The sequence below is a fragment of the Pleurodeles waltl genome, chromosome 9 (assembly GCF_031143425.1).
Source record: "Pleurodeles waltl isolate 20211129_DDA chromosome 9, aPleWal1.hap1.20221129, whole genome shotgun sequence".
Lineage (NCBI taxonomy): Eukaryota > Metazoa > Chordata > Amphibia > Caudata > Salamandridae > Pleurodeles > Pleurodeles waltl.
In genome coordinates, this window is record NC_090448.1 from 228,873,564 (window position 1) to 228,896,570 (window position 23,007).

General features: G+C 43.8%; 1 protein-coding gene across 1 annotated transcript in view; it reads right to left on the reverse strand.

Annotated features, from left to right (window-relative positions):
* DNAH1 (dynein axonemal heavy chain 1) overlaps positions 1-23,007 on the reverse strand; it is an 827,745-nt gene that overhangs the window by 768,159 nt on the left and 36,579 nt on the right. Inside the window, exons 2-6 of the mRNA XM_069206595.1 lie at positions 16,945-17,201; positions 7,887-7,959; positions 7,623-7,797; positions 4,892-5,048; positions 3,211-3,343 (exon numbers count right to left, since the gene is read on the reverse strand). Coding sequence (XP_069062696.1) covers positions 3,211-3,343; positions 4,892-5,048; positions 7,623-7,797; positions 7,887-7,959; positions 16,945-17,166 — 760 coding nt within the window. The 5' untranslated portion in view covers positions 17,167-17,201. The remainder of the gene's footprint in view (positions 1-3,210; positions 3,344-4,891; positions 5,049-7,622; positions 7,798-7,886; positions 7,960-16,944; positions 17,202-23,007) is intronic.

The following is a 23,007-nucleotide window of genomic DNA, read 5'->3' on the forward strand; positions in this document are numbered from 1 at the left end:
GTGACGGGGTGTATCTATGATGTGATTCTATATGTGTGTGTGTGTGTTGTTGTGGGTGGGGGGTGGGGTGTTGCGTGCGTGTGTCGCTCTCTTTTCCCTCCTCCCCTCCCCAGTGTGCTAGGTGTAGTACTCACCGTCCTTGTCGCCGCCGTCTTTGATGTTGCTGGTAGAAGAGGAGGTAGACCAGCATCGGCAGGAGCTGTAACTCGGGCTCCATGGCGTCCTGGTTGTTCGTTGACTGTCAAGAGATGAGTGGTTTCCCTTCCAAAGACTGTTTCTGCTGTGCTTTTGATGGCGGTGGTACCGCCCTGGAAAAGCTGGCAGATTGGTGCCTTGTAATAGTGTGGGAGGTACATTGTCTTCCACCTGTCTGTTAGCGGTTACCGCCACGGTGTTTGTTTCTACCGCCGTGGCTGTCGGAGTGTTAGAGTGTCTGTCTGTGTTGGCGGCTTCCGCCATGGACGTAACTCAATTTTTTTTTCGCCGCCCTGTTGGCGGTATTACCACCGCTTTATCACCGACCGTCAGGGTTGTAATGAGGGTCATAATGTCATGGACGGTCGGTAGCCACGGCGACGGTATGTTGGCGGCCGTCGCAGTATGCGGCATTTGCCGCCAAGGTCCTAATGAGGGCCCAGTATCAAGGAGGGAAATAGGGTGTCTCCTTGCAGATCAGTTTGCCACCTCCCCAATTGAGAACCAACTTTAAAGGACATCTCCTTTAAGGCCAAACTTAAAAAAACATTGGAAGAAGGGTGTAAAAGAGGTCATAGAGGCATATCATGGCACCAATAGAATTAGCGACAATTTCACAGTACTTCCCCTGGGAGACCAGGAGCTGCACCGGACCAAGGTAGGAGATATCCACCAGAGAAGAAGAGAATAAAAAGCATTTTTTTAAAGGGGCAGATAGCTTTAACAAACCACAGGGAGGTCGATTTTTTACAGCTTCATTTCTCTTAAATTGGCTTTTCACAAGTGAACACAAGCAGCCTCAGTACTGAAAAGGCAAGACTCTACAGACACATACCATTGTTTCAAATATGAAAAATCACTGTTGCATTTTCTGATGCACGATTTATTTAAGAAAACAAAACTGTTAAGGAAGCCACAGCATAACCGTTAAAGCCTTAATTTAAACACCCTACATAAAAAAAACGGGCTATAATGTAGGCACAATTCCTTCACCGACCTCCGGAAATGAAGGCTTCATGTTTCTAAACTCAACTTTGTTGCAGTTTTACATAACGTGAACTCCGCCGAAAGGTACTGGAGTGCTTTACATGAGCACCAGTTACATTACAAAATGTCATGTTCAATTTGTTGCCCACAAGAAGAGATTAGGTCATTTGACCACAATCACAGGATGTTGAGGAGACTATAAACCGGTTCCCCACTTCTAAAGTTGTCAGCTTTGACCTTAACGCCATATCCTCCCCCCTTTGATAACTACAAGCCCTCAGCTACACCTAAGATTAACACCTGCCAATTCAGATCTAACTACGCTGTTTCAGATGTGGTGCAACCATATGTGAATGTAGTCACCGACCACTCTCTTTTCTGTAGAAACTACGAAAGTACACTACCAAGAGTCCGTGGAAATAAACTCACGCAAAGAGCCTACAAAGGTCCAGGTGCGGCTCATGGGAGGGAAAAGGGGTGGTGTGGCGCATGTGGGGGTGGACCAAAAAAATAATAATAGTAAAATAAAAATAAAATGGACATTTTTTTTATAGCGCTGTTCCATCCGCTCTGCTCTCCTCCATCATTGCAGGCACAGGCTCCCACCTGCCCTTCCCTGCTGCTTAGAGCAGCGTCAGGACTGACTGGGAGCGCCCAGCCAGGGCACTCCCAGGCAGACTGTGAGCCTCCGCCTGGTCTCTCCAACCCAGCGGGTTGGATAGAGCCTACTGCGCATGCATGTTTGGCCAGCTCGAGATGGCTGGCCAAATATTTATGTGCAGTGAGGGGGAGTGCTCTCCTCTATCCCTGTCATGCCCGTGGCCCTGCCCGCTTTTATAGTAAAAGCATAATAAACAGAGTTCATAAATGCCCCTCTCTGCTGTTGGCTTTATGTTTGCAGATGGAGTTGGGAGGGGGGGGGAGTGGCGACCTGCTGGAGGATTTGCCAGAGGAAGCGTGGCTGCTCTGGAACAAGGGGTAAGACAAGCAGGCAAAAACTAAAAAAAAAAAAAAAAAGTCCCGTACAGAAGAGAGAAACAGGACAAAGTAGAATTATACAGTAGTTGATCCCTGCTCCCAAAGAGAAAAAGGCAGAACAAAGAGGCATGACTGACCACTAGCAAAGAAGAACTTTTAAATGACACTGAAACAAGCAAATGAAATCGCTTTAAGCCCACAATAAGTATACTAAAAGTATATAAGAGGTCATACCTTTATATTCAACCTAAAAAATAGTTCCCTTAAAGTGAGCAGTCGAAGCACACAAATAAATTGGCAAAGCTCAAAGGGAAGGACAGACACAAGATGGACAAAGCAAGCCATCTATTGCAAAGTAGGTAAATGAAAATGAAAGTAAGAGTCACACACTAGAGGTATGCACATTGGGCAGGATGCATGCTCTTCTATGTTCTTGGTAAGCACATAATATGTCTTTTGCTGTGCTGTCTGGTAGGCTCAACCAAACCACAGCGGCTAAACTAAAAAAGTACTGAGGTCAAAATTAGAGGTAGACATTACATTATTAATATTCATCAAAATCCAGATGATAAAATGGGAGGTATGGTAACAGGTAGATTCCAGAGTCAACACGTAATGTCCAGAGTTTTTAAACTACCACCGAAGTTGCTCATGTTAGCCTTTTATTTACTTAGCCTTATCAAAAGGGCTAGCTCTAAAAAATATCAAGAATACTATTGCTTCTGCTTATCAACGTGGGTTGACATCCCTCTCCAGGCAGGGGGATAATCGAAGTGTAGCTCACAGATATGTATGTATCTTAGAAACAAATATAACAAGCAGAATCTTTCAATGTCATTCCACAGCTCTCTCTCCATACTAATGCTCCACAAACAGCTTCAAATTCTGTCTCTCTTTATTAATAACCTACACGTTCCGAAATTTCCCTGAAAACCCATCTCTAAATTAACTTCTCAAACTCCTCAGGTCACCAGTAGGAGAATGGAATGATTAATCAATTGCCCCTAACTTCTAGTTCGCTAAAAGAAGAATGAAGAGATTGAGCCTTACCATGTCCCAAAACATCATTCGTGGGAAGGAGAGCCTTGGCTGGAATTGGCTTCCTGTCACCCGAACTTGTCTCATAACCCAGACTAAGCCACTCAGGTGGTGTGCGGACCTCAAACTCCTCATCATCAAACACCTAAGAAGAGCAAAGTTAAAGAAAGTAAAAGTTAGTAGAAATCAAACTGAATAATCCCACAATGTCAGTTGTGCTTGAATGAAACAACAGAGGACAAATGGCACAGTAGGGAGCATGAGCTGCAGGCCAAAAAGACCAACAAAAACTATCAGTTGCAGGATGCAGAACTGGGTAGTCAATGAGTTGAATGGTTGCCACTGAAACATGCATAGATTGGCTGGTCACGAATTCAAATTCAAATCCATGCAAGGCAGACTCATCCTTCCATCCTGTAAAAGGTCAGTAAATTGGCTGCCTTTAAACTGGTTAATAGAACCTTGTATACTCTTTAAAAAATGGCAGAAGTACAGTATGAAGTATCATCTAAAACACTGGTCACTACTATGATGATGATGATGATAATAATAAGAATAAGAATAAGAATAAGAATAAGAATAAGAATAAGAATAATAATTACATAATTATTGGCCAATTATTATTATTATTACTATAGAGTACTGGCATATTGCAGGAATAATATGTAACTCAGTATGGGTGTCACATAGTCATTTTGCTATAGACATGCTGGCTGTCAGGAGATATCAGTAGTGAATCTTTTTGCTACGATTAGGCAGCTTTCTTGTTCTATTATGTTGGAAATTATGTGGTTCACTTTAATCTGTGTTGTGAGAATAGTAGTTGTTATGCCATGTCGTAATCACTGGGTGGGACTGTTGTTTTTAGGTGCTACACTGTGAAAACAAAGCTCTTAAAAAGAAATCTCTCCAATTTAATAGATTGTAGATTAGCCAGGTATTCTGACATCTAGATAAAGAAACCATGTCCAGTCATTTCTAACATAGTTTAGTGGATGTCACACCTATTAAATCTTTAGTTGAAGTGACTTAATAGATATATAAAGTGGTCTCAACTCTAACGTGGTAAATTGGTATAACTGCCTTGTATTCTGAACATAGGGAAGCTTTGATGAAACACTTCCTATTTTATATCTACTAAGGGCTGATGTAGATGCAATTAGATGTTAATGTGAACTCGAGGTGGTTTGGATGAGTGGCTCTGGATTCCCACTGGTAGGGAAAGGTCTGCATGGGAAAGTGCATTGTAAATTTCTCCTATGTAAAAGTAATTTTGAGGCATGCAGGGGTTTCTTTCAAACTGGTTTATTGAAATCACCTTCAGTCTCATGTTGAATGGGGTCATGACTTGGAATAGGTGCTTACTAGTTTACTTAAGGAAAACACTGTACAACTGCCACTAGCCCTGTCTCTGGAAGAGGTTAGACAAGCACAGGAGCACTGTATTCCAAGCAGAGGTTAGGCAGCCGGGCCTTGGTGCTTGACAGGCTTGTTAGTAGGTAGGCAAGTACTACTCAGATAGGCGAAAGTCTGCTGGTCCTCTGTCTTAGAAGTGTGTTTAATGTAGTGTCATCTTTAGAGACCAGACAGAGCAACACTCAATTTTTTCTCCAAAACAAATTCTGATGGGTACAAGTGGACTATAACATACTTCAAGAGGGGAATGTGTTCACGAGATGACTTTCAGTCTTACCTCTAGGGGGAGGTAGGTGATCAATGGTGGTCCTGCCTTGTTTTCAATGGTTGGCGGATTAGCTGGATCTGGGTGCCGTGGCATTAGTTGATTGGAATCTATGCCTTCTTGAGCTAAGAGCTGGGCGATATCCATACTAAGGTACAGCCTTCTCCTTCTGCATGGAGAGCAAGGAATTCATGATAATATTCAACATGTAAAGTTTTAAATTTAGTACCAACGTTCAAGTGTTAAAAAAGCTCCACCATAATATTCAAATGTTAATTTACCAACACCTATGATTGCACGAAAAACAGTCCAATACACTACATATTTTAACAATTGTTATCAAATGGTCTCTTTTCCACTGTATGTACCAGAACAGTATTTTTCCCATACAGTGTACTGAAGAATGGTAACCAACTTCACTGCATTAACTAACCCGTAGTTGTAGCATACATAGTACCTCATTTCAACTTTGGCGGGCGGCAACCGCTGCCCGCCAAGTTGAAACCGCCGGGCGGCCGCCAATGCAGCCGCACTCCACCAGGGCCTATTTTGAGATCCCCGCTGGGTCGGCGGGCAGAAACCTGGTTTCCGCCCACCGACCCAGCGGGGATCTCGGCCGCAACACACGAGCCGGCTCCAAATGGAGCCGGCGGTTTTGCAGCTGTGCGACGAGTTGCACCCATCGCGCTTTTCACTGTCTGCTATGCACACAGTGAAAAGCTCCATGGGGCCGTGGCAGGGGGCCCCTGCACTACCCATGCCAGTGGCATGGGCAGTGCAGGGCCCCCCAGGGGCCCTGCGACTCCCCTTTCCGCCAGCCTTTTCACGGCAGTTCATACCGCCATGAAAAGGCTGGCGGGAGGGGGACTTAACTGCCGGGACCAAAGTGGTGGGAAACCGCCAGTCCCTGTGGTGCGACAGCAGCACAGTCGTAATGCCCAAGTTTGTACTGCCAGCCTGTTGGCGGTACAAACTCCAAAACAGCCCTGGAGGTCTTTTACCGCCAGGGTTTTAATGAGGGCCTTAGTCTTTGAACCTTTTTTCGAGAAGGGCATAAACAGGACATCAGCCACACACAAAAGGCTGTTTTGTCTACTATTATCCACATGCTGTTTCTCTATTTTGAGAGCATTATAAAGTGATGTTGTCCTCTATGCCATTACAAACATCCATATGACAGCTGTGATGCTGGTTGAAATAGTGTTGGCCACTAAAATTAGAGGGTGGCTGCCTGGTGGCATTTCTACGCATGTCCCTCCTGAACAACTCTCCTATTCCACCCATTGCGGTTCCAAAGGAAAACTGTGGCAATGTCCCTGACCTGTTGGGAGAAAGCTTCCACCTCATTAGTGGCACTACAACTGTGGATCGAGTTCAAGAAATGTACTAGTCTTTAGGGGACGTTTTTCAGCACCCTTGTTTAAACTGCATGCCAGGATAAGCCCTGTGTTATATGGGTTCTTTTAAAGGGGTGAGGAGTTAACCAAGGTAATGGGAAGTTTGTAGGCACTCAGGAGGGGGTGAAGAAGAAACGGACCATTTCACAGAGGGTAGTGGGATAGGGAACTCTTTAGAACAGGAGAGCGTGTGCCACCACAGTTATTTTTCACATGCCTCAGCTCAAGACATGCATGTTATAGCCACTGTCAACGACGAGTAACTCAAGGCCAAGCAACTCTAGATTCTGCAGCATGTCTACAGAAGCAGTGTCTCCTCCAAACGGGCTGATTGATGGAAACGCTATCAAATGTTAAGTTAATCCCTTTTTGTTTTTTAAACAAAGTGCAGCAGGCCTACACTGCATGAAGTAAAATAATGTAATAGCAAACCTGTTTGCAGCAGGGCAGACTACTAACCTCTCATTTTGCAGAAAGATAGTCCGTGTTATTTACAGGGTAATGGACAATCATTTAGGTTTCCTTCTACCCACCCTGTCTCCTGTGTGTAGCAGACAAGTATATTTTTTATCTGTTACAGAGATAGTCCAGAATTCACATCTTTCATAAATTCACACTCTGAGACAATGGTTAGAAATTACATGATACTACTTGTTGTAGTGTAATGACTTCAGTTTAACAGTAATAATAATATTCTCGAAGACAGAGTGTGCAGCCATGTATACACTCTTAACAGGGCGGACAGGACATACATGTATTTTGGGTGCTTATCTTTTCTCTTTAAAGGCCTCAAAATATACTCTGCATTGCCACTGAATGGTTGCCCTTTGTAGAAGTCATTTTGGACTTTGCCAATAGACCCCAGATATTTTACTTAATGGTACTTCTGTGAACTGTGAGGAACTCATCTTACATCTACTGATTGGCCTACGATTCACATGAACTAAGGATTCCACTGGTAGTCATCCAGTTGCACATAGCATTGCCATTTTCAATTCTTAACTAGAAGAGGCAAGTCTGATCATTTTGAGACAGAATCAGAATGAAGATATATGTTTGGCTTGACAGCAAGCACCATGATATTGCTAAATCAGTGTCCACTTCACAGTTTAAACATGCAATAGAAGCACTTAGAAATATATGAAACATACATAAGTACAGCAGTAAGTCACACCTCATTGACTATCTTTTGAGTATATCAGATCAGAAGTTAAAGAAAGATCTAGCAAGGCTTTGCTTTTTCCTATACATTGAAAGTGGAACCAAAACCAAGCAGTTATTAGTATTGATCTAGGCTCACGCCTTCTTCGGCCTACCTACACCCATTCCTGACTCTCAGTGGTTACCTGTCAATCTCTATTTTTCTGGGGCTCTGCCCTGGAACCACCTCATACGGAAGCTGAACTTTAGGATTATAGGCTTGGCCAGGGAAATCTGACTTCTGCTTCACTTCTGTGGTTGGTCCAAAAACCTGTTTATCCAGGTACTGCTGCAAATCTTGTGGAGTCTGGAAAGTTGTGACTGCAAAATAAGCAACATTGGTAATATATGAGCATGACATAATCAAGGCTAGATGTAGCAAAAAGTCTGGGTATGCAAGATCACTTTACCTTTCGGGGTGTGTTGCTCTTTTTCCGCCTTCCAAATTAACTCCTGCTGCACCTCCGGCCCAGCATTTACATTCTACAAGAAAAGACTTTTCATTCTGGAGGCATATGGACATCTCAGTTGTAAACATAGAATAAGTTAACTGATTATTTTTAACAAAAGTAATATAGTTTCCAGGAAGAAGTTACACTTGTGAGTGGTTTGTATGATGTTGTCTGTATGATGTCGCATGTGCATCTCACTAGGCCGGCATTACTAGTGAACCGAATTTAAGTGCGAGTTGGTGGGAGGATATTTTTCCATCTAATATCCCTACACCCAAATCTGGATATTCCAATTTTTTGTCCACAGAAAGTGGAATCTAATATAGACCCGAATTACCAGGTGCAAATTCGATGCAGAAGCCCCATTCCCGGCAGGATCCTTGCACTGCAGAGGGCTGGAGGAGGGATACGGAAATGGCATTAAGTTGAAGAGGGAGCTACTGCCAGGTAGGAAGCAATACATGCTTTCTCTATGCTGTCGCAGGGGTTCAGGCGTGGGATGGCTTTGTTTATGGCCGCACCTCCTGGCCAGTCCTCCTGCAATTTAACCGACTGGTAAAATCTGTGAGAAAGTAGCCTCTTTCTAGCCTTGTTACCCTCACTTTTGGCCTGTTTGTGAGTGTATGTCAGGGTGTTTTCACTGTCTCACTGGGATCCTGCTAGGGCACTGGGCTCATAGTGAAAACACTATGTTTTCAGTATGTTTGTTATGTGTCACTGGGACCCTGCTAGCCAGGACCCCAGTGCTCATAAGTTTGTGACCTATATGTATGTGTTCCCTGTGTGATGCCTAACTGTCTCACTGAGGCTCTGCTAACCAGAACCTCAGTGGTTATGCTCTCTCTGTACAAATTGTCACTAACAGGCTAGTGACCAACTTCACCAATTCATATTGGCATATTGGGACACCCTTATAATTCCCTAGTATATGGTACTGAGGTACCCAGGGTATTGGGGTTCCAGGAGATCCCTATGGGCTGCAGCATTTCTTTTGCCACCCATAGGGAGCTCTGACAATTCTTACACGGGCCTGCCACTCCAGCCTGAGTAAAATAACATCCACGTTATTTCACAGCCATTTACCACTGCACTTAAGTAACTAATAAGTCACCTATATGTCTAACCTTTACCTGGTAAAGGTTGGATGCTAAGTTACTTAGTGTGTGGGCACTCTGACACTAGCCAAGGTGCCCCCACATGGTTCAGGGCAAATTCCCCGGACTTTGTGAGTGCGGGGACACCATTACACGCGTGCACTATATATAGGTCACTACCTATATATAGCGTCACAATAGTAACTCCAAACATGGACATGTAACATGTCTAAGATCATGGAATTGTCACCCCAATGCCATTCTGGCATTGGGGAGACAATTCCATGATCCCCCCAAGTCTCTAGCACAGACCCGGGTACTGCCAAACTACCTTTCCCGGGGTTTCACTGCAGCTGCTGCCAACCCCTCAGACAGGTTTCTGCCTTCCTGGGGTCAAGCCAGGCTTGGCCCAGGAAGGCAGAACAAAGGACTTCCTCAGAGAGAGGGTGTTACACCCTCTCCCTTTGGAAAAGGGTGTCAGGGCTGGGGAGGAGTAGCCTCCCCCAGCCTCTGGAAATGCTTTGATGGGCACAGATGGTGCCCATCTCTGCATAAGCCAGTCTACACCGGTTCAGGGATCCCCCAGTCCTGCTCTGGCGCGAAACTGGACAAAGGAAAGGGGAGTGACCACTCCCCTGACCTGCACCTTCCCTGGGCGGTGCCCAGAGCTCCTCCAGTGTGCTCCAGACCTCTGCCATCTTGGAAACAGAGGTGCTGCTGGCACACTGGACTGCTCTGAGTGGCCAGTGCCAGCAGGTGACGTCAGAGACTCCTTCTGATAGGCTCTTACCTGTGTTGCTAGCCTATCCTCCTTCCTAGGTAGCCAAACCTCCTTTTCTGGCTATTTAGGGTCTCTGCTTTGGGGAATTCTTTAGATAACGAATGCAAGAGCTCATCAGAGTTCCTCTGCATCTCTCCCTTCACCTTCTGCCAAGGAATTGACCGCTGACTGCTCTGGACGCCTGCAAAACCACAACAAAGTAGCAAAGACGACTACTGCAACCTTGTATCGCTGATCCGGCCGCCTTCTCAACTGTTTTTCTGGTGGTGCATGCTGTGGGGGTAGTCTGCCTCCTCTCTGCACTAGAAGCTCCGAAGAAATCTCCCGTGGGTCGACGGAATCTTCCCCCTGCAACCACAGGCAACAAAAGACTGCATCACCGGTCCTCTGGGTCCCCTCTCAGCACGACGAGCGTGGTCCCTGGAACTCAGCAACTCTGTCCAAGTGACTCCCACAGTCCAGTGACTCTTCAGTCCAAGTCTGGTGGAGGTAAGTCCTTGCCTCACCACGCTAGACTGCATTGCTGGGTACCGCGTGATTTGCAGTTGCTCCGGCTCCTGTGCACTCTTCCAGGATTTCCTTTATGCACAGACAAGCCTGGGTCCCCAACACTCTAACCTGCAGTGCACAACCTCCTGAGTTGTCCTCCGGCGTCGTGGGATCTTCTTTTGTGACTTCGGATGAGCTCCAGTTCACTCCTCTTCGTAGTGCCTGTTCCGGCACTTCTGCGGGTGCTGCCTGCTTCTGTGAGGGCTCCCTATCTTGCTGGGCGCCCCCTCTGTCTCCTCACGCAATTGGCGACATCCTGGTCCCTCCTGGGCCACAGCAGCATCCAAAAACCCTAACTGCGACCCTTGCAGCTAGCAAGGCTTGTTTGCGGTCTTTCTGTGTGGGAACACCTCTGCAAGCTTCTTCACGATGTGGGACATTCATCCTCCAAAGGGGAAGTTCCTAGTCCTCTTCGTTCTTGCAGAATCCACAGCTTCTACCATCCGGTGGCAGCTTCTTTGCATCCTCAGCTGGCATTTCCTGGGCATCTGCCCAATCTCGACTTTGTCGCGACACTTGGACTTGGTTCCCTTGTTCCACAGGTACTCTCGTCCGGAAATCCACCTTTGTTGCATTGCTGGTGCTGTTCTTCCTTGCAGAATTCCCCTATCACGACTTCTGTGCTCTCTGGGGAACTTAGGTGTACTTTACACCTACTTTTCAGGATCTTGGGGTGGGCTATTTTTCTAACCCTCACTGTTTTCTTACAGTCCCATCGACCCTCTACAAGCTCACATAGGTTTGGGGTCCATTCGTGGTTCGCATTCCAATTTTGGAGTATATGGTTTGTGTTGCCCCTATACCTATGTGCTCTCATTGCAATCTATTGTGACTGTACATTGATTGCATTGCTTTCTATTGCTATTACTGCATATTTTTGGTATTGTGTATATATATCTTGTGTATATTTGCTATCCTCATACTGAGGGTACTCACTGAAATACTTTTGGCATATTGTCAAAGTACCTTTATTTTTAGTATATCTGTGTATTGTGTTTTCTTATGATATTGTGCATATGACACCAGTGGTATAGTGGGAGCTTTGCATGTCTCCTAGTTCAGCCTAAGCTGCTCTGCTAAGCTACCCTTTTCTATTAGCCTAAGCTGCTAGAACACCTCTTCTACACTAATAAGGGATAACTGGACCTGGCGCAGAGTGTAAGTACCCCTTGGTACCCACTACAAACCAGGCCAGCCTCCTACGAAATCAACTACCAGAGTTCCCTCAACAGGAAAATCCACGTGCAGGAAGTTAAGACCCAGTCGTGATCAGACAGAGAACTACATCTCCCAGAGATCGGGTAATAAGAACCATTGTTCTTGAAAACGCTCCTAGAAAAAAAGGCTTTATTTAGAGAGGTGTCATAGTTAAGCAATCCTCCAACATATCAGGATATATGATCACCGTTATTCTGCACCCCAGCACCCCCAAACTCTCCCCGGAATTTAGTGTTACCAAGGTTCACAGTAATTCCAAGGACAGGTTTCCATGCACATTTCTGTGTGTTTCCCCTGGTGTTTCGCATTGAGATTTCAGCTGCAAGCCCCCAAATCATCTCTCTGTTCTCAGTTAAGAGGCCAGGCTCAGAGCACATACTGATTCTTTGGACACTGGCCCATAGCCAATAGGCTATAATCGTTGCTCCTCATAGGCCAAAAGAGTTAGTACTAATCACTACAGTATGGTCCATTTTCACAAAGAAAGTAGTCAATCTAGACTTGCAGACCTACACCCAGGTTGAAGTGAAAAATTACTACTTACAGTGATTCACAAACATGTCATGTGACATTCCCCGAGTGATCCTATTCCCACAATGCAGAGTTCGCCATAGGGGGAAATCCCACAGACAAAATAGGATACCCTATGCACAGGCATATTTTACCTCTCAAAACCATTCGGCTAAACCCCATCAATACTGGCAGTGATAGATTTCCCTTCCCATCCTCAAAATGGGTTTATGCCAGCCCTTGGCTGGAGTAAAAATCCAACCCATTTTAGCATGGAAAGAGCAATGAGAAGAATTTGTGAATGCCCACAAACAGTCATGACTGTGTGTGTTCACAAACGTACAACTATACCTGCAACACCAAGCTTCCCATCCCCTGAGTAGTATTTATAGGTGAGGAGAAATCAGCACTTGTGACATGTAAATGGGTTTACCCCTGCCAGAAATCCCTTTTTGAATTCATGGTAGGCATAAAAAGGTAAGTAAGCCTATGTTTACAACCACATTTACCTTTGTGCATAGGGCCTATTGCTTCCACGCAGGGAAAGGCCCGCAAGGTTATTTGTAGATTGACTTGTTAATCACTCTTTTGTATCCTACAAAGTGGGTGTTGTAAAACGCAATAGCACGTTTGCCAAATAGGTGCAGCTTTGGATGAAAGTACTTCACAGAAATGTGTTAATTCTACACCTTCAAGTAATGTTTTGGTCTACCTACTTGCAACTTAAGTTAGGTGTCATAGCTCATGTTATCAACCCCAAAAGCATACAGAAGAACTTTGGATTGATCCATTCGGCCACTGGTGAGAGGGCACCTTTAAGTCAATGCCTGAAAAAAGTGCCATTCACATTTTCAATCAGCACCGAGGAGCATTGTTCTCTCACTGCTAGCAATTTAGTAGTAGCTCTGATATTCATCCAGCTTAAAGAGTATTTCCCATTGCAGTGCAAGGGCGGTGCAGTGAAGCGTTCACAATCTGCAGTGGAACTATATTTGTGCTCCAACACTCCTGTGGATAATGCACCAAAGGTGGTTTTGTACCCAAATGTTCTTTTTGTTTGTAAATGTGACAAATGCTACTAAACGTTTTCCATACGCTAGTGCTGCACTATAGTGATATCACACCACAATGTACTTTCAAGCAAATGTGATGCCGTACTAATGCACATCTTTCACAACTTACTTAATACATTATCTCTTTATCCTGAGTAAGTATGAAGCTATATGCCATACCACTCCTGCTCACATTGAGCCAAGGTTGATTTTGCACCTATATACCTTTGTGCACATAAAAATGATTCTTGCTCCTCCACGTCTTTGCACCTGAAAGTGTCTCCACACTCTCCATTGGTGTTGCATAAAAAGCTATTTTGCACCTAAATATGATTCTTGCTCCTGGATGTGTTTTCACTTTCTTGTGTGATTGTGCACCTCAGTATGATTTGTACTAACCAAAGGTGTTTCCACGCTCCTGTAGATGTTTCACATAGAAGTGTTTTTGCATTAAATATGCTTTTGCTTCTGATTTTTTAATCATAAAACATGCTCCACTCTCCTTGCATCATAATTCGATTTTATTCCTAAATGTGAAACCACAATACTATTTACTTTAAACCATGGGCAATATCCTAAGAGCAAGGGATGATGCCTACTCAGAGCAACCCAGAAACAATACAGGAAGGAGCCATATACTACTAGCGCCCACAAAACACACACAGCAGCTGACTTATGAACCGGAGATTCCACTGTGGTCTTTGCCTCTGTTTAGGAAGGTGAAGAATATAGTGGGCAATCACATCGGAGCAGAGCGGGAGTCGTACAAGTATAGCATTTGACTCGCCTACTGAGAACATTTCCAGAAATGAGGGAAGAATATGGGCTCCCCCAGGACGGTTTCCCTCCTACACAGTCTTTTGCAAGTCTATAACAGGGACTTGGGAACAAGCTCACACTGAGCCTTAGACAGTTCAAGCATATAAAATCCTTCTAACATGTCAACATGTCTCCTGGGCTTACTAACTTGAAGATGCCTGTCAGTTCATTGATTTAGGACCAGCAATGACCAAGAAGGGAATTGCAACTCACTGGAGTCAAAGTTTGTTCTCTCGAGTCTCAAGTGACGTCGAGAATTGAGTGTTTGGGCTGAGGCAGAGGACTTAGTGAGACAACAGCTAAATTACAAGCATGCGAGAGCAACAAGAGTATCAGGGTGTGACATCAGCATATTGAAACTAACCTTAAAATCCGACAACAAACCAACATTGCCCCCCACCTCACCTTTAGACGCCAACAAGAATAATTGAATGTGTGTTTCATCAGTAGTTGAACAAAGTGTGCGTTCTAATACTTTAGATATCCTGTCGAAAGACTTTAACTATAGCGAAAAAAAGGTTTGCAGTGTTCATCAAATGTTCCTGATGCAATGTGCACTCTCGCTCACTGTCAAAGGCTTTTTGTTGCTCCTTTTTCTGTATGTTAATTGAAGAAAACAATAAACTATATTTTAAAAAAACCATCAAGGGATGCACCCCAGCAAAAAACACTCGCTTGGTTAGCAGCAATCTGTGCTCCGCTAATTCTCTGTCTTCCTGTACACCCCACCTCGAGGAGTCTGGGATTTGACAAGCACAGTTTCAGTTTTGGTGGTTTTTCGCTGCGCATTTCGAACTACGGTATTTCAAAACGAGCCTTCATCTTGTCTCTCCTGCAGGGGAAAGAATCCCTTTAACTTTTGTGGCACCCATATCTCGTGGCCAATTGTCAAAAAGGAGAATTAAGGGAAGCCACCACACCTTTCACTGGAGCCTTATAGATTTGGGCCCATGAACTTTCTTAACATTGGAATGACTAATTTTATCCCATAGTTGGAGCTTTATTTCTAAATCCACGTGGTCTGTTAGTAACCTTACGGGAAGTTGTTTCAATGAATCCTGTGGCTGGTAGGTTTGTTGCTGAATTTCAGGGTGTTAGCAAATATAAAGCTCTGCAACACTTACCCTGGCTGACGATCTACCTATCTACACTTTGTCTGGGGAGTAAGTGAGACAGAGTTGTTGTATTTTCCATTTGGGGTGACAGCCGCCAAGACCCTCGATCTCAGTATTACAAGTGACGTCTACACACTTTCTCTTGTCCACAAACAAATGGACGAATCTGCTGCAGCTTAGAATCTCTTTAAGTAAACTCAGTTTGGGGACCAAGTGCACTGCAGAGAGAATGTAGCTTATGGTCAGCATTACCGTTCAGTAAATATGGCCTGCACAGCTCAAGTTGCATCACTGATAGAGCCTAGATGCAGCAACAGTATACCTCTGGGTCATATTTCGGCCAAAGAATGCTGCCTCTGATGATTATCATTTTTATAGTGCATATAAAAACCGTTAGGCTTTCTTAACTAGAGATCTAGCTGGACCTTTATTAAGTGCTATTTGACAGTGTCTTACTGTAACTCAGTTCCTAACAAATATACGCTTCTTAGACTTGGATTGCCACTTGAGAGAAGTCAAATTCCCATGTGGACTTGCACTCCACTCTATTAGAGTGGAGAGATGTTCCCACACGTGGACCTCCCAGCTGCAGAAACGCTAGACACAGTTCTACTGGCCAGAAAATCTGTCTAGTAAAATTGCATGGGGAATGGGCTTCAGTGCCAGAAGGCCTGGTCCCCAGACCTGGGCTAACCCACTACTCAGGCACAAAGGAGCATGTAAACCCCTTGACACAACACAACACGCTCTCTATTCCCATCTGCACCCCTCTCCGCCCTGCACCGTTGTTGCAGATATTTACCACTTGTTGTGGTAAAGTAGGGGACAAACAGTAATTCCATATTCCAAGGGGTTTAACTCATCATATATATGCATTTGTGCAGCATATACCCGGAGGTGAGGGAAATTATTGCCACACAGAATCTCTGCACATATATCTACCTAACTTTTCTTAATCTTAGATTCAGCCTTACCTAGTTAGCTTTACTAGGCTATGAGAGGAATGATCCAATGGCAGCCATTGACACATTTTAAAACAACAATAGTCACCTAAGTCTCTTGGGCACGTTTGGTAAAACTTAAATACTCATTTACAAACCATCAATGAACCACTGATCGTACATTGTTTATACTGCCCAGCAGCAACGCCTACTTGATAACCTGATGGCCTGCAGTGAATAACCAAATAAACAACAATTCATCGAAACGGGGCCCAAATTTCACAAACATAGACTTGCCTGACATATTCTTGAAACATACTTGAAGACCCGTCCTTAACAGCTTGGGTCTGAGATTCGTAATATTTTTGGGAATTAAAAGGTGCAGTCGGTAGAGACTTTTCTTTACCTGGAGGGTTCAATGCTATTTAATTATGTTCTGTGTGAACTAATAGGTAGTGTGCCAGATAGGAACACATCGTTCTTACAACGGAAAAAGGAGTTGGTAGAAAAAACAGTGGCGCACAAGTTTTCGTGTTATCTCTGTGGAGGAAACGCAGTCAGGAATGTGTCTGAAAACAGCAGAATGAGAAAAGTGCATCTGCTGGCTTTCCGTAAAGAAATAAACGCTCACCTCATCAAACGATACTTCACTGGCTAAGGTACTGCTTGCTTTATGTTTTGCTCAATTTTGCTACTTTCTAATATACTATCCTCTAAAATGTTATGTGTAAATGCAAGTAAGTTCCACATTATTTCTCTAATGGGCTATGTGTAAAGCTCTTGGCTGTCAAGTGGCTCGGTCCACGCTATATCAAATCACACAAATAAATAAACAAATAAATACAATAGCTCAATATGAAAACAAACAAACATGCGTCACCAGAATGAACACAGCACTGTTGCACATGGAAGGAACACGTCAGTCTCTCATACTCACCCCCAAGGCATCAGCGGCACCACGAGTCAGGATGTCCGAATAAAATCCTCGCTCTTTTATGACAGGATACTTTTTTTTGGATGCCCTCTTACTGGTGCTCGCATCTCGAGCATCTGACCCGGACACATTATCCTTCACCTCTGGATCAGATAACATTGTGGTATGTGGACTGTAGGGCACCCGTCCCAGTGAGTGGGCCAAGTTTCTTTTGTTTTTATCCATTTTGATTTTCACTCAGTGAACAAAGGTAAATGTGCCTAGGAAGAAAATGGAAGGCATTAGTGGCTGTACTGAGTCGAATAGTTTTAATCTCTGCTGAAACTGGCTGTGGAGCACAAAGCAGACTGCCCTCTTATTCAAAGATTTAGTGGTGACGAAACAAAAACACAAAATGAATGGAATAGAAAAGAACTCTCAAAACTTGGAGTCTTAAAACTGAGAGTTCAGCAGTAAACTTGCATACATGCCAAAGATCTAGCTCAGGCTTTAGAAAAGACTATGGGCTACATGTACCTAGCATTTTGCACGTCTCAAACAGCGAATCGGGCCGTTTGCAACGTGCAAAATACACTTTGGTATGTTCAAACCCATTTTTGCGATTCAGTAAACTATTTACCTAATTGAAAAAAGGGATTGCGAGTCGCAATTAGGAAGGGGTGATCCCTTACTAATTGCGAGTCGAAGTCCCATGTATGATTGTTTTGTGACAGCGAAAGCGGTCGCAAAACAATCGCAGTTAGCACCAGTGTCACACTGGTGCTAACCCATTCGCAAACGGGAAGGAGTCCCCATGGGACCCTTTCCCCTTTGTGAATGGCAGCAAAAACATTTTTTCAGAGCAGGTAGTGGACCTACCGACCTCTGCCTGCGCTGCAAAAATGAAACAAAAACGTTTCATGTTTTGTTTTTGAAATGCATCTCGTTCTCCTTTAAGGAAAACGGGCTGCATTTAAAAAAATAAAATAAATAACTGCTTTACTGAGAAGCAGACACAGACATGGTGGTCTGCTGTCTCCAGCAGGCCACCATCCTTGTGAGGGCAAATTGCGACCTACCTCATGAATATTCATGAGGTAGGGCATTCGCAATCCCCTTGCGAATCACAAGCAATGTCATTGACACTGTTCCGCATAAGGTTTTGCGACTTGGAATTTGCGAGTCGCAAATCAATTCTTTCGTACAGGTAGCCTTTGGTGCCTTACTCTAGTCCTTAGCACAACTGCTAATAAACTCTCTATAGGCAACTCTTGCAAAAATGATAACACACTATTTCAGAATCTTGCTTTGGAAGGGCTATAGGGGAAAAGCAATCACTACCATAATTTATTTCTGGGAGTCTCATAACAGAAAACCACCTCACCTAAGAACATTGGACCACCCCATAACACATTTACTGGAGTAAAGAACCTAGGTATGCTCATTGACACCAACATCTCACTCTAAACCTAGGTTAACCAACTGACCAAGAGTGCGTTCTTCACCAGGATAATCCTATGCAGGGCCTTCTCTTACCTGGGACTCTCACACAGGGTCCTTGGCTCAAGAAGTCTGCCTTGCCACGCCGTGAGTAAGAGAATTGGAGTTGTATTAATCCTCCAGGATGCCTAATCAGAAATTAAAATACATCCAAAATGCAGCATCTAGAAAAGTACTAAACTTGGGCACACATGACCACATAACCCCTGCCTTCAAGCTTCTGTCCTGGTTCCCTGTCGTTAGAAGAACCTTGTTCAAAGACCTCTGCATCAGCCTTCAAGCGGCACATTGACCAGGACCAATCTCTCTACAATCAAAACTCAGATGTTCCTGTCAAAGGAGGAACCTCAGATCTAGGATGACTCTACTCTTGGCCACAGCCTTTAAAAACAAAACAAAACACAAGATCGGGCAGGTGATTGTTCTCTGTAGAGACATGCAAACTCTGGCACACTTCTCATGTGAAAATGAGGATAACAGATAAAAGATAATTCTCATGCAATACTGCACTGAGATGTGCCTGCTAAAACATGACTAGAGCACACTTCCAAACCTGTCAAACATTTCAGAAGAAATCCATGGGAAAACTACACTCATTTTATGCACACCGCGCCATATCATTCTAGTATATTTTAGCACATAAGCCATACTGAAATTCCTATCCAGATGAGGTTCCATTTTAGGAAAACATAATTTGAGTGAACTATAGGAACATGCTTGAAATGTCTTATACAGATAGCATTTTCCAGCTCAATGGCTAAAGAGTACATGTATTTGCATATTTTGATTCTTGAGCCTCAAGTTCAATTTTAGAGGAAGGCAACAACCCTTAAAAGAGGAGCATTGAATATGCTGTATTTTAGGTCTTGCATGGTAGTAGAAGCAGCTCTAGACCTTTTTGATTTAAACTGAACAGAGGAGAGGTCAAGGAGCCCTTATCTAAAACAATGATCTAAGTTTTTGCAAGAACCGGGTGGGCTAATCAATAACTACAAATCGCAACTTGAATTAATGTATTCTAAAAAGCAATAGTTCAAATCTAGGTCTCCTGAAAACAAAAATTAAAATATATTAATCAGATATTATCATAAGAACCCCATCATTTTGTGTATCAATTTGCAAGTTCCCATTACAAACAGCGTAAGACTTCCTGGCAGGTTGGTTCCCACAATGTTAATTTGACCAATCTGACTGTCCAAGGAGTGTGAAAAGAAGGTGGTTATTCATATTTTGAAAGTAACTTATCAGCAAGCATTTGCAATGCACTGGGTCTCGTACTTGCTCGAGTTCGAGCAATTGGCGTTGTGAATTCCTAACTGGAGGTTTCTTGCCACACAAACTGAAAATAAAAAGTAAAACAGTTGACATAAGCGAGGCGATTCAAAGCGCTACGGCCGCTGTGAGCGTGAGCGCCAAGGAGAGACACAAAAGGAAAAAGAAGTTTGCTCGCAGTCAAAGTTATTGGCAAAAGTACAATAATCTGTGTTACAGGGTCGATTGCCAAGGCGGTAACAAAACCGCCTCTAGGAGGGACAAAATTAAGGCATTAACCAATTAAAACAAAGGAGTTTTGAAAGGCAAGCTCATGAGCGAGTGATAGTGATGGGCGTGCAATGGGCGTGGTTAAAAGCCCAGATACATACCAACACTTATACTCGACCTAAAAAGGAAATTACTAAGCTAGTGGCCACATGAGAAGGACGTATTTCCGGAGTTCCCCCGGGACTCCTCTCAATCCTGTAATAATTGGGATGCCACTTAAGTACAAAAAGATGTAAAATACCTGGTGAATGAGTTCAATGCTCAAAGGGGGAGACAAAGGAAGACCCAATGTGAGAAAAGTGCCTAAAGCACTGCTACACTCAACAGGGAAAGCAGGCCAGGGCCATCTTCATGTGAAAAAGGAAGAGGCCTGATGTGGTGAAACAGTAATGCACGACCCAGAATGCGATTGACAATGTGGCCTGGAACAGAACAGATAGAAAGGCCAGCAGAGCTGCTGAGCTGAGGACAGCAACTGAGAGGCAGCATGAGAGGACCTCAAATGGAACAATGCCTGCCAGAGTCTGAAGAAACAATAACTGGAAAAGTCACCCTGTTAACGGAGGTGTCGGAAAGCCTTAAAACACAACATGAGTCTCAGTTGAGCAAGGCCGGCATAAGCTGTGAGACAACAGACTAAAGTGATTTGATAGTGGGTTGAAAGTAATACGCTACAGGACAAAGATGGCTTCTCTGGTTTACTCAGTGATGCCCAGCAGCATAACACAAGCAAACAAACACAAATGATGGATGGAATGCGGAACCAATCAAACATTCACCCCCAGTCACAGATCTGGGTTTAATCCATTAATTCTTTTGCCCACCATGCCATCTCAGTTTGGACCCAGCCATATGCAAATTAGTCTTGACTATGTTCCCCAGGGAACAGTCCAGCCTGAATTTATAGGCCAGGTCCTCCTTGGACAAGAAACAAGCATGCTGGAACAGGTTTCAGGGTATCACCCTTCATCAGCCAGGCTAGCTTGAATCCTGTGGCATAGTGAGCCCGGGACCCACATCTGGGCATATCCGGCGCACTTATGGCAACAAGTGCCCTTTTCCAAGTGGAAAAACTCCTTACACTCCACCCTACCCCAAATACTATGTGTTCATGTTATAAAGACAACTACACTCCTAACCCCTGTTCATCTCCTGTCACACACAACATACACACTCCAACACACATCACCGCTCCTTTTCCCCTTCAACATACACCCTCCACCAGAATTTTAGAACCAAAGCCCACACACAAGCGCAGTACACCAATATCACATATGACTACTCCAAAAAAAACAAACACACAATTTCTTCCTACCTTCTATCACAAAATAGAAACACCCACTTCCTCCCTCATGCCAACACAAATAACATATATCCTACACCAACCTTGCACACATACTGTCAAACATTCACATCACCAAACACAAACTCCTCAAATACACAATACTCTTCCACTCACCTTTCCTTTCATCCATTGCACATTTAGAGCCTCAAAACATGAACCCCATACTCCACCAATCCCCCTGACAAACACATTCCACCCTCAAAACCCCTATTCACAACTTCACATCTCCTTGTCTATTACACACCACAACTACATCACAAACACAACTGCACAGCCCACCACCTTATTCTCAACCTGCACACAGAGGCACAACAAAATGCCTTCTAAGCCTATTTGACAAAGATAATGATATAGACAAACACTATTGCTATTCCAATACAGTTAACACATCACCAGTAGTCTACCTACAACAAGTCCAAAGGATACTACTCACTCTTCCAGAAAGCAAACTCACACAACCCCCAAACCACAATCTCTAAACTGCCTACAAATAAATGCACTATCCCTTTCTAAAAACAAGCACCACATCTACGACCTACTCACAACACGAACACCTCATTTGCTCTTCATATAAAATCATGGTTGGGGGTGACATAACACCAGTATTGCACAAAGCTATCCCTCCAGGCTACCACACTTTCACACATAATCACATAGGTGAAAACAGCAAAAACAGAGGCGGACTAGCTGTTATGTTCAAGGAAACATTAAATCCCTCCAAAGCTGGGGGCATTTACATGCAAGGTTGTGAGGCCCTCATCACCAGACCCAATCCTACATCCATTTTCTGCTGTAACTTCCTCCTTCTTTACAGACTACCACCTAGCAATACAACATTCCCAAACACATTTCTAGACACAATTTCTAACCTTCTGTCAATACACTTCAACCTATGCATCCTAGGTGATCTAAAGATAGGTTTGATAAACGTAACATGACCCATCCCAGAACAGTTGACACTAACCTAGACACACAGAACCTACATCAGATTGTCCCCAAACCCGCACACGTCACTGGACACATCCTAGATGTCGTTTTTGTCAATCCAGAACTAGTCACTTTCCAAAGAATTATGCCAGTCAGTTGGTCAGACAACCATCTGGTAGCTTTCCAACACAAGACACCACAGCTCTCCACACCGGAAGCCAGCTTATAAGCAAGCACATATCAACCTTGGAACAAATCGAATATTGATGACCTAGAAACACAACTAACATCCAAATGCAGAACTAAAAAAAGAAAAAACAACAAATGGCAAAGCTGCAACACACCTGGCTCAAAACAAACAAATCTCAGGACACACTTCACCTGCACAAACACAACACAATATACAAGTCAGCTATAAAAAAAAGCTAAAAAAAAAAAAAAAAAGCTACTATTTAAACGGAGTTTAGAATGCCAATTGTACAAAGAAAGAATTTGATAAAATTCTCACAGAATTTCATTAACCTTAATGAACAGAAGGAATCAATCCTATTTCCCAAACATTTACTGACATACACAACCAAAGCAGATATGCTGGATTCCTATTTAAACCATAAGAAACCACCAGACCTTTTTCCAACTAACACCTCCAAGGGTAAGTTAACCCAGCCTCTGAATTCCTTCAAACAACTATCAGGAACTACATTTAAGGATCCAGTCAAAAAAAGCAGGCCAGATGCCTGCCTCTTTGACCCTTGTCCACCACAAATCTTCAA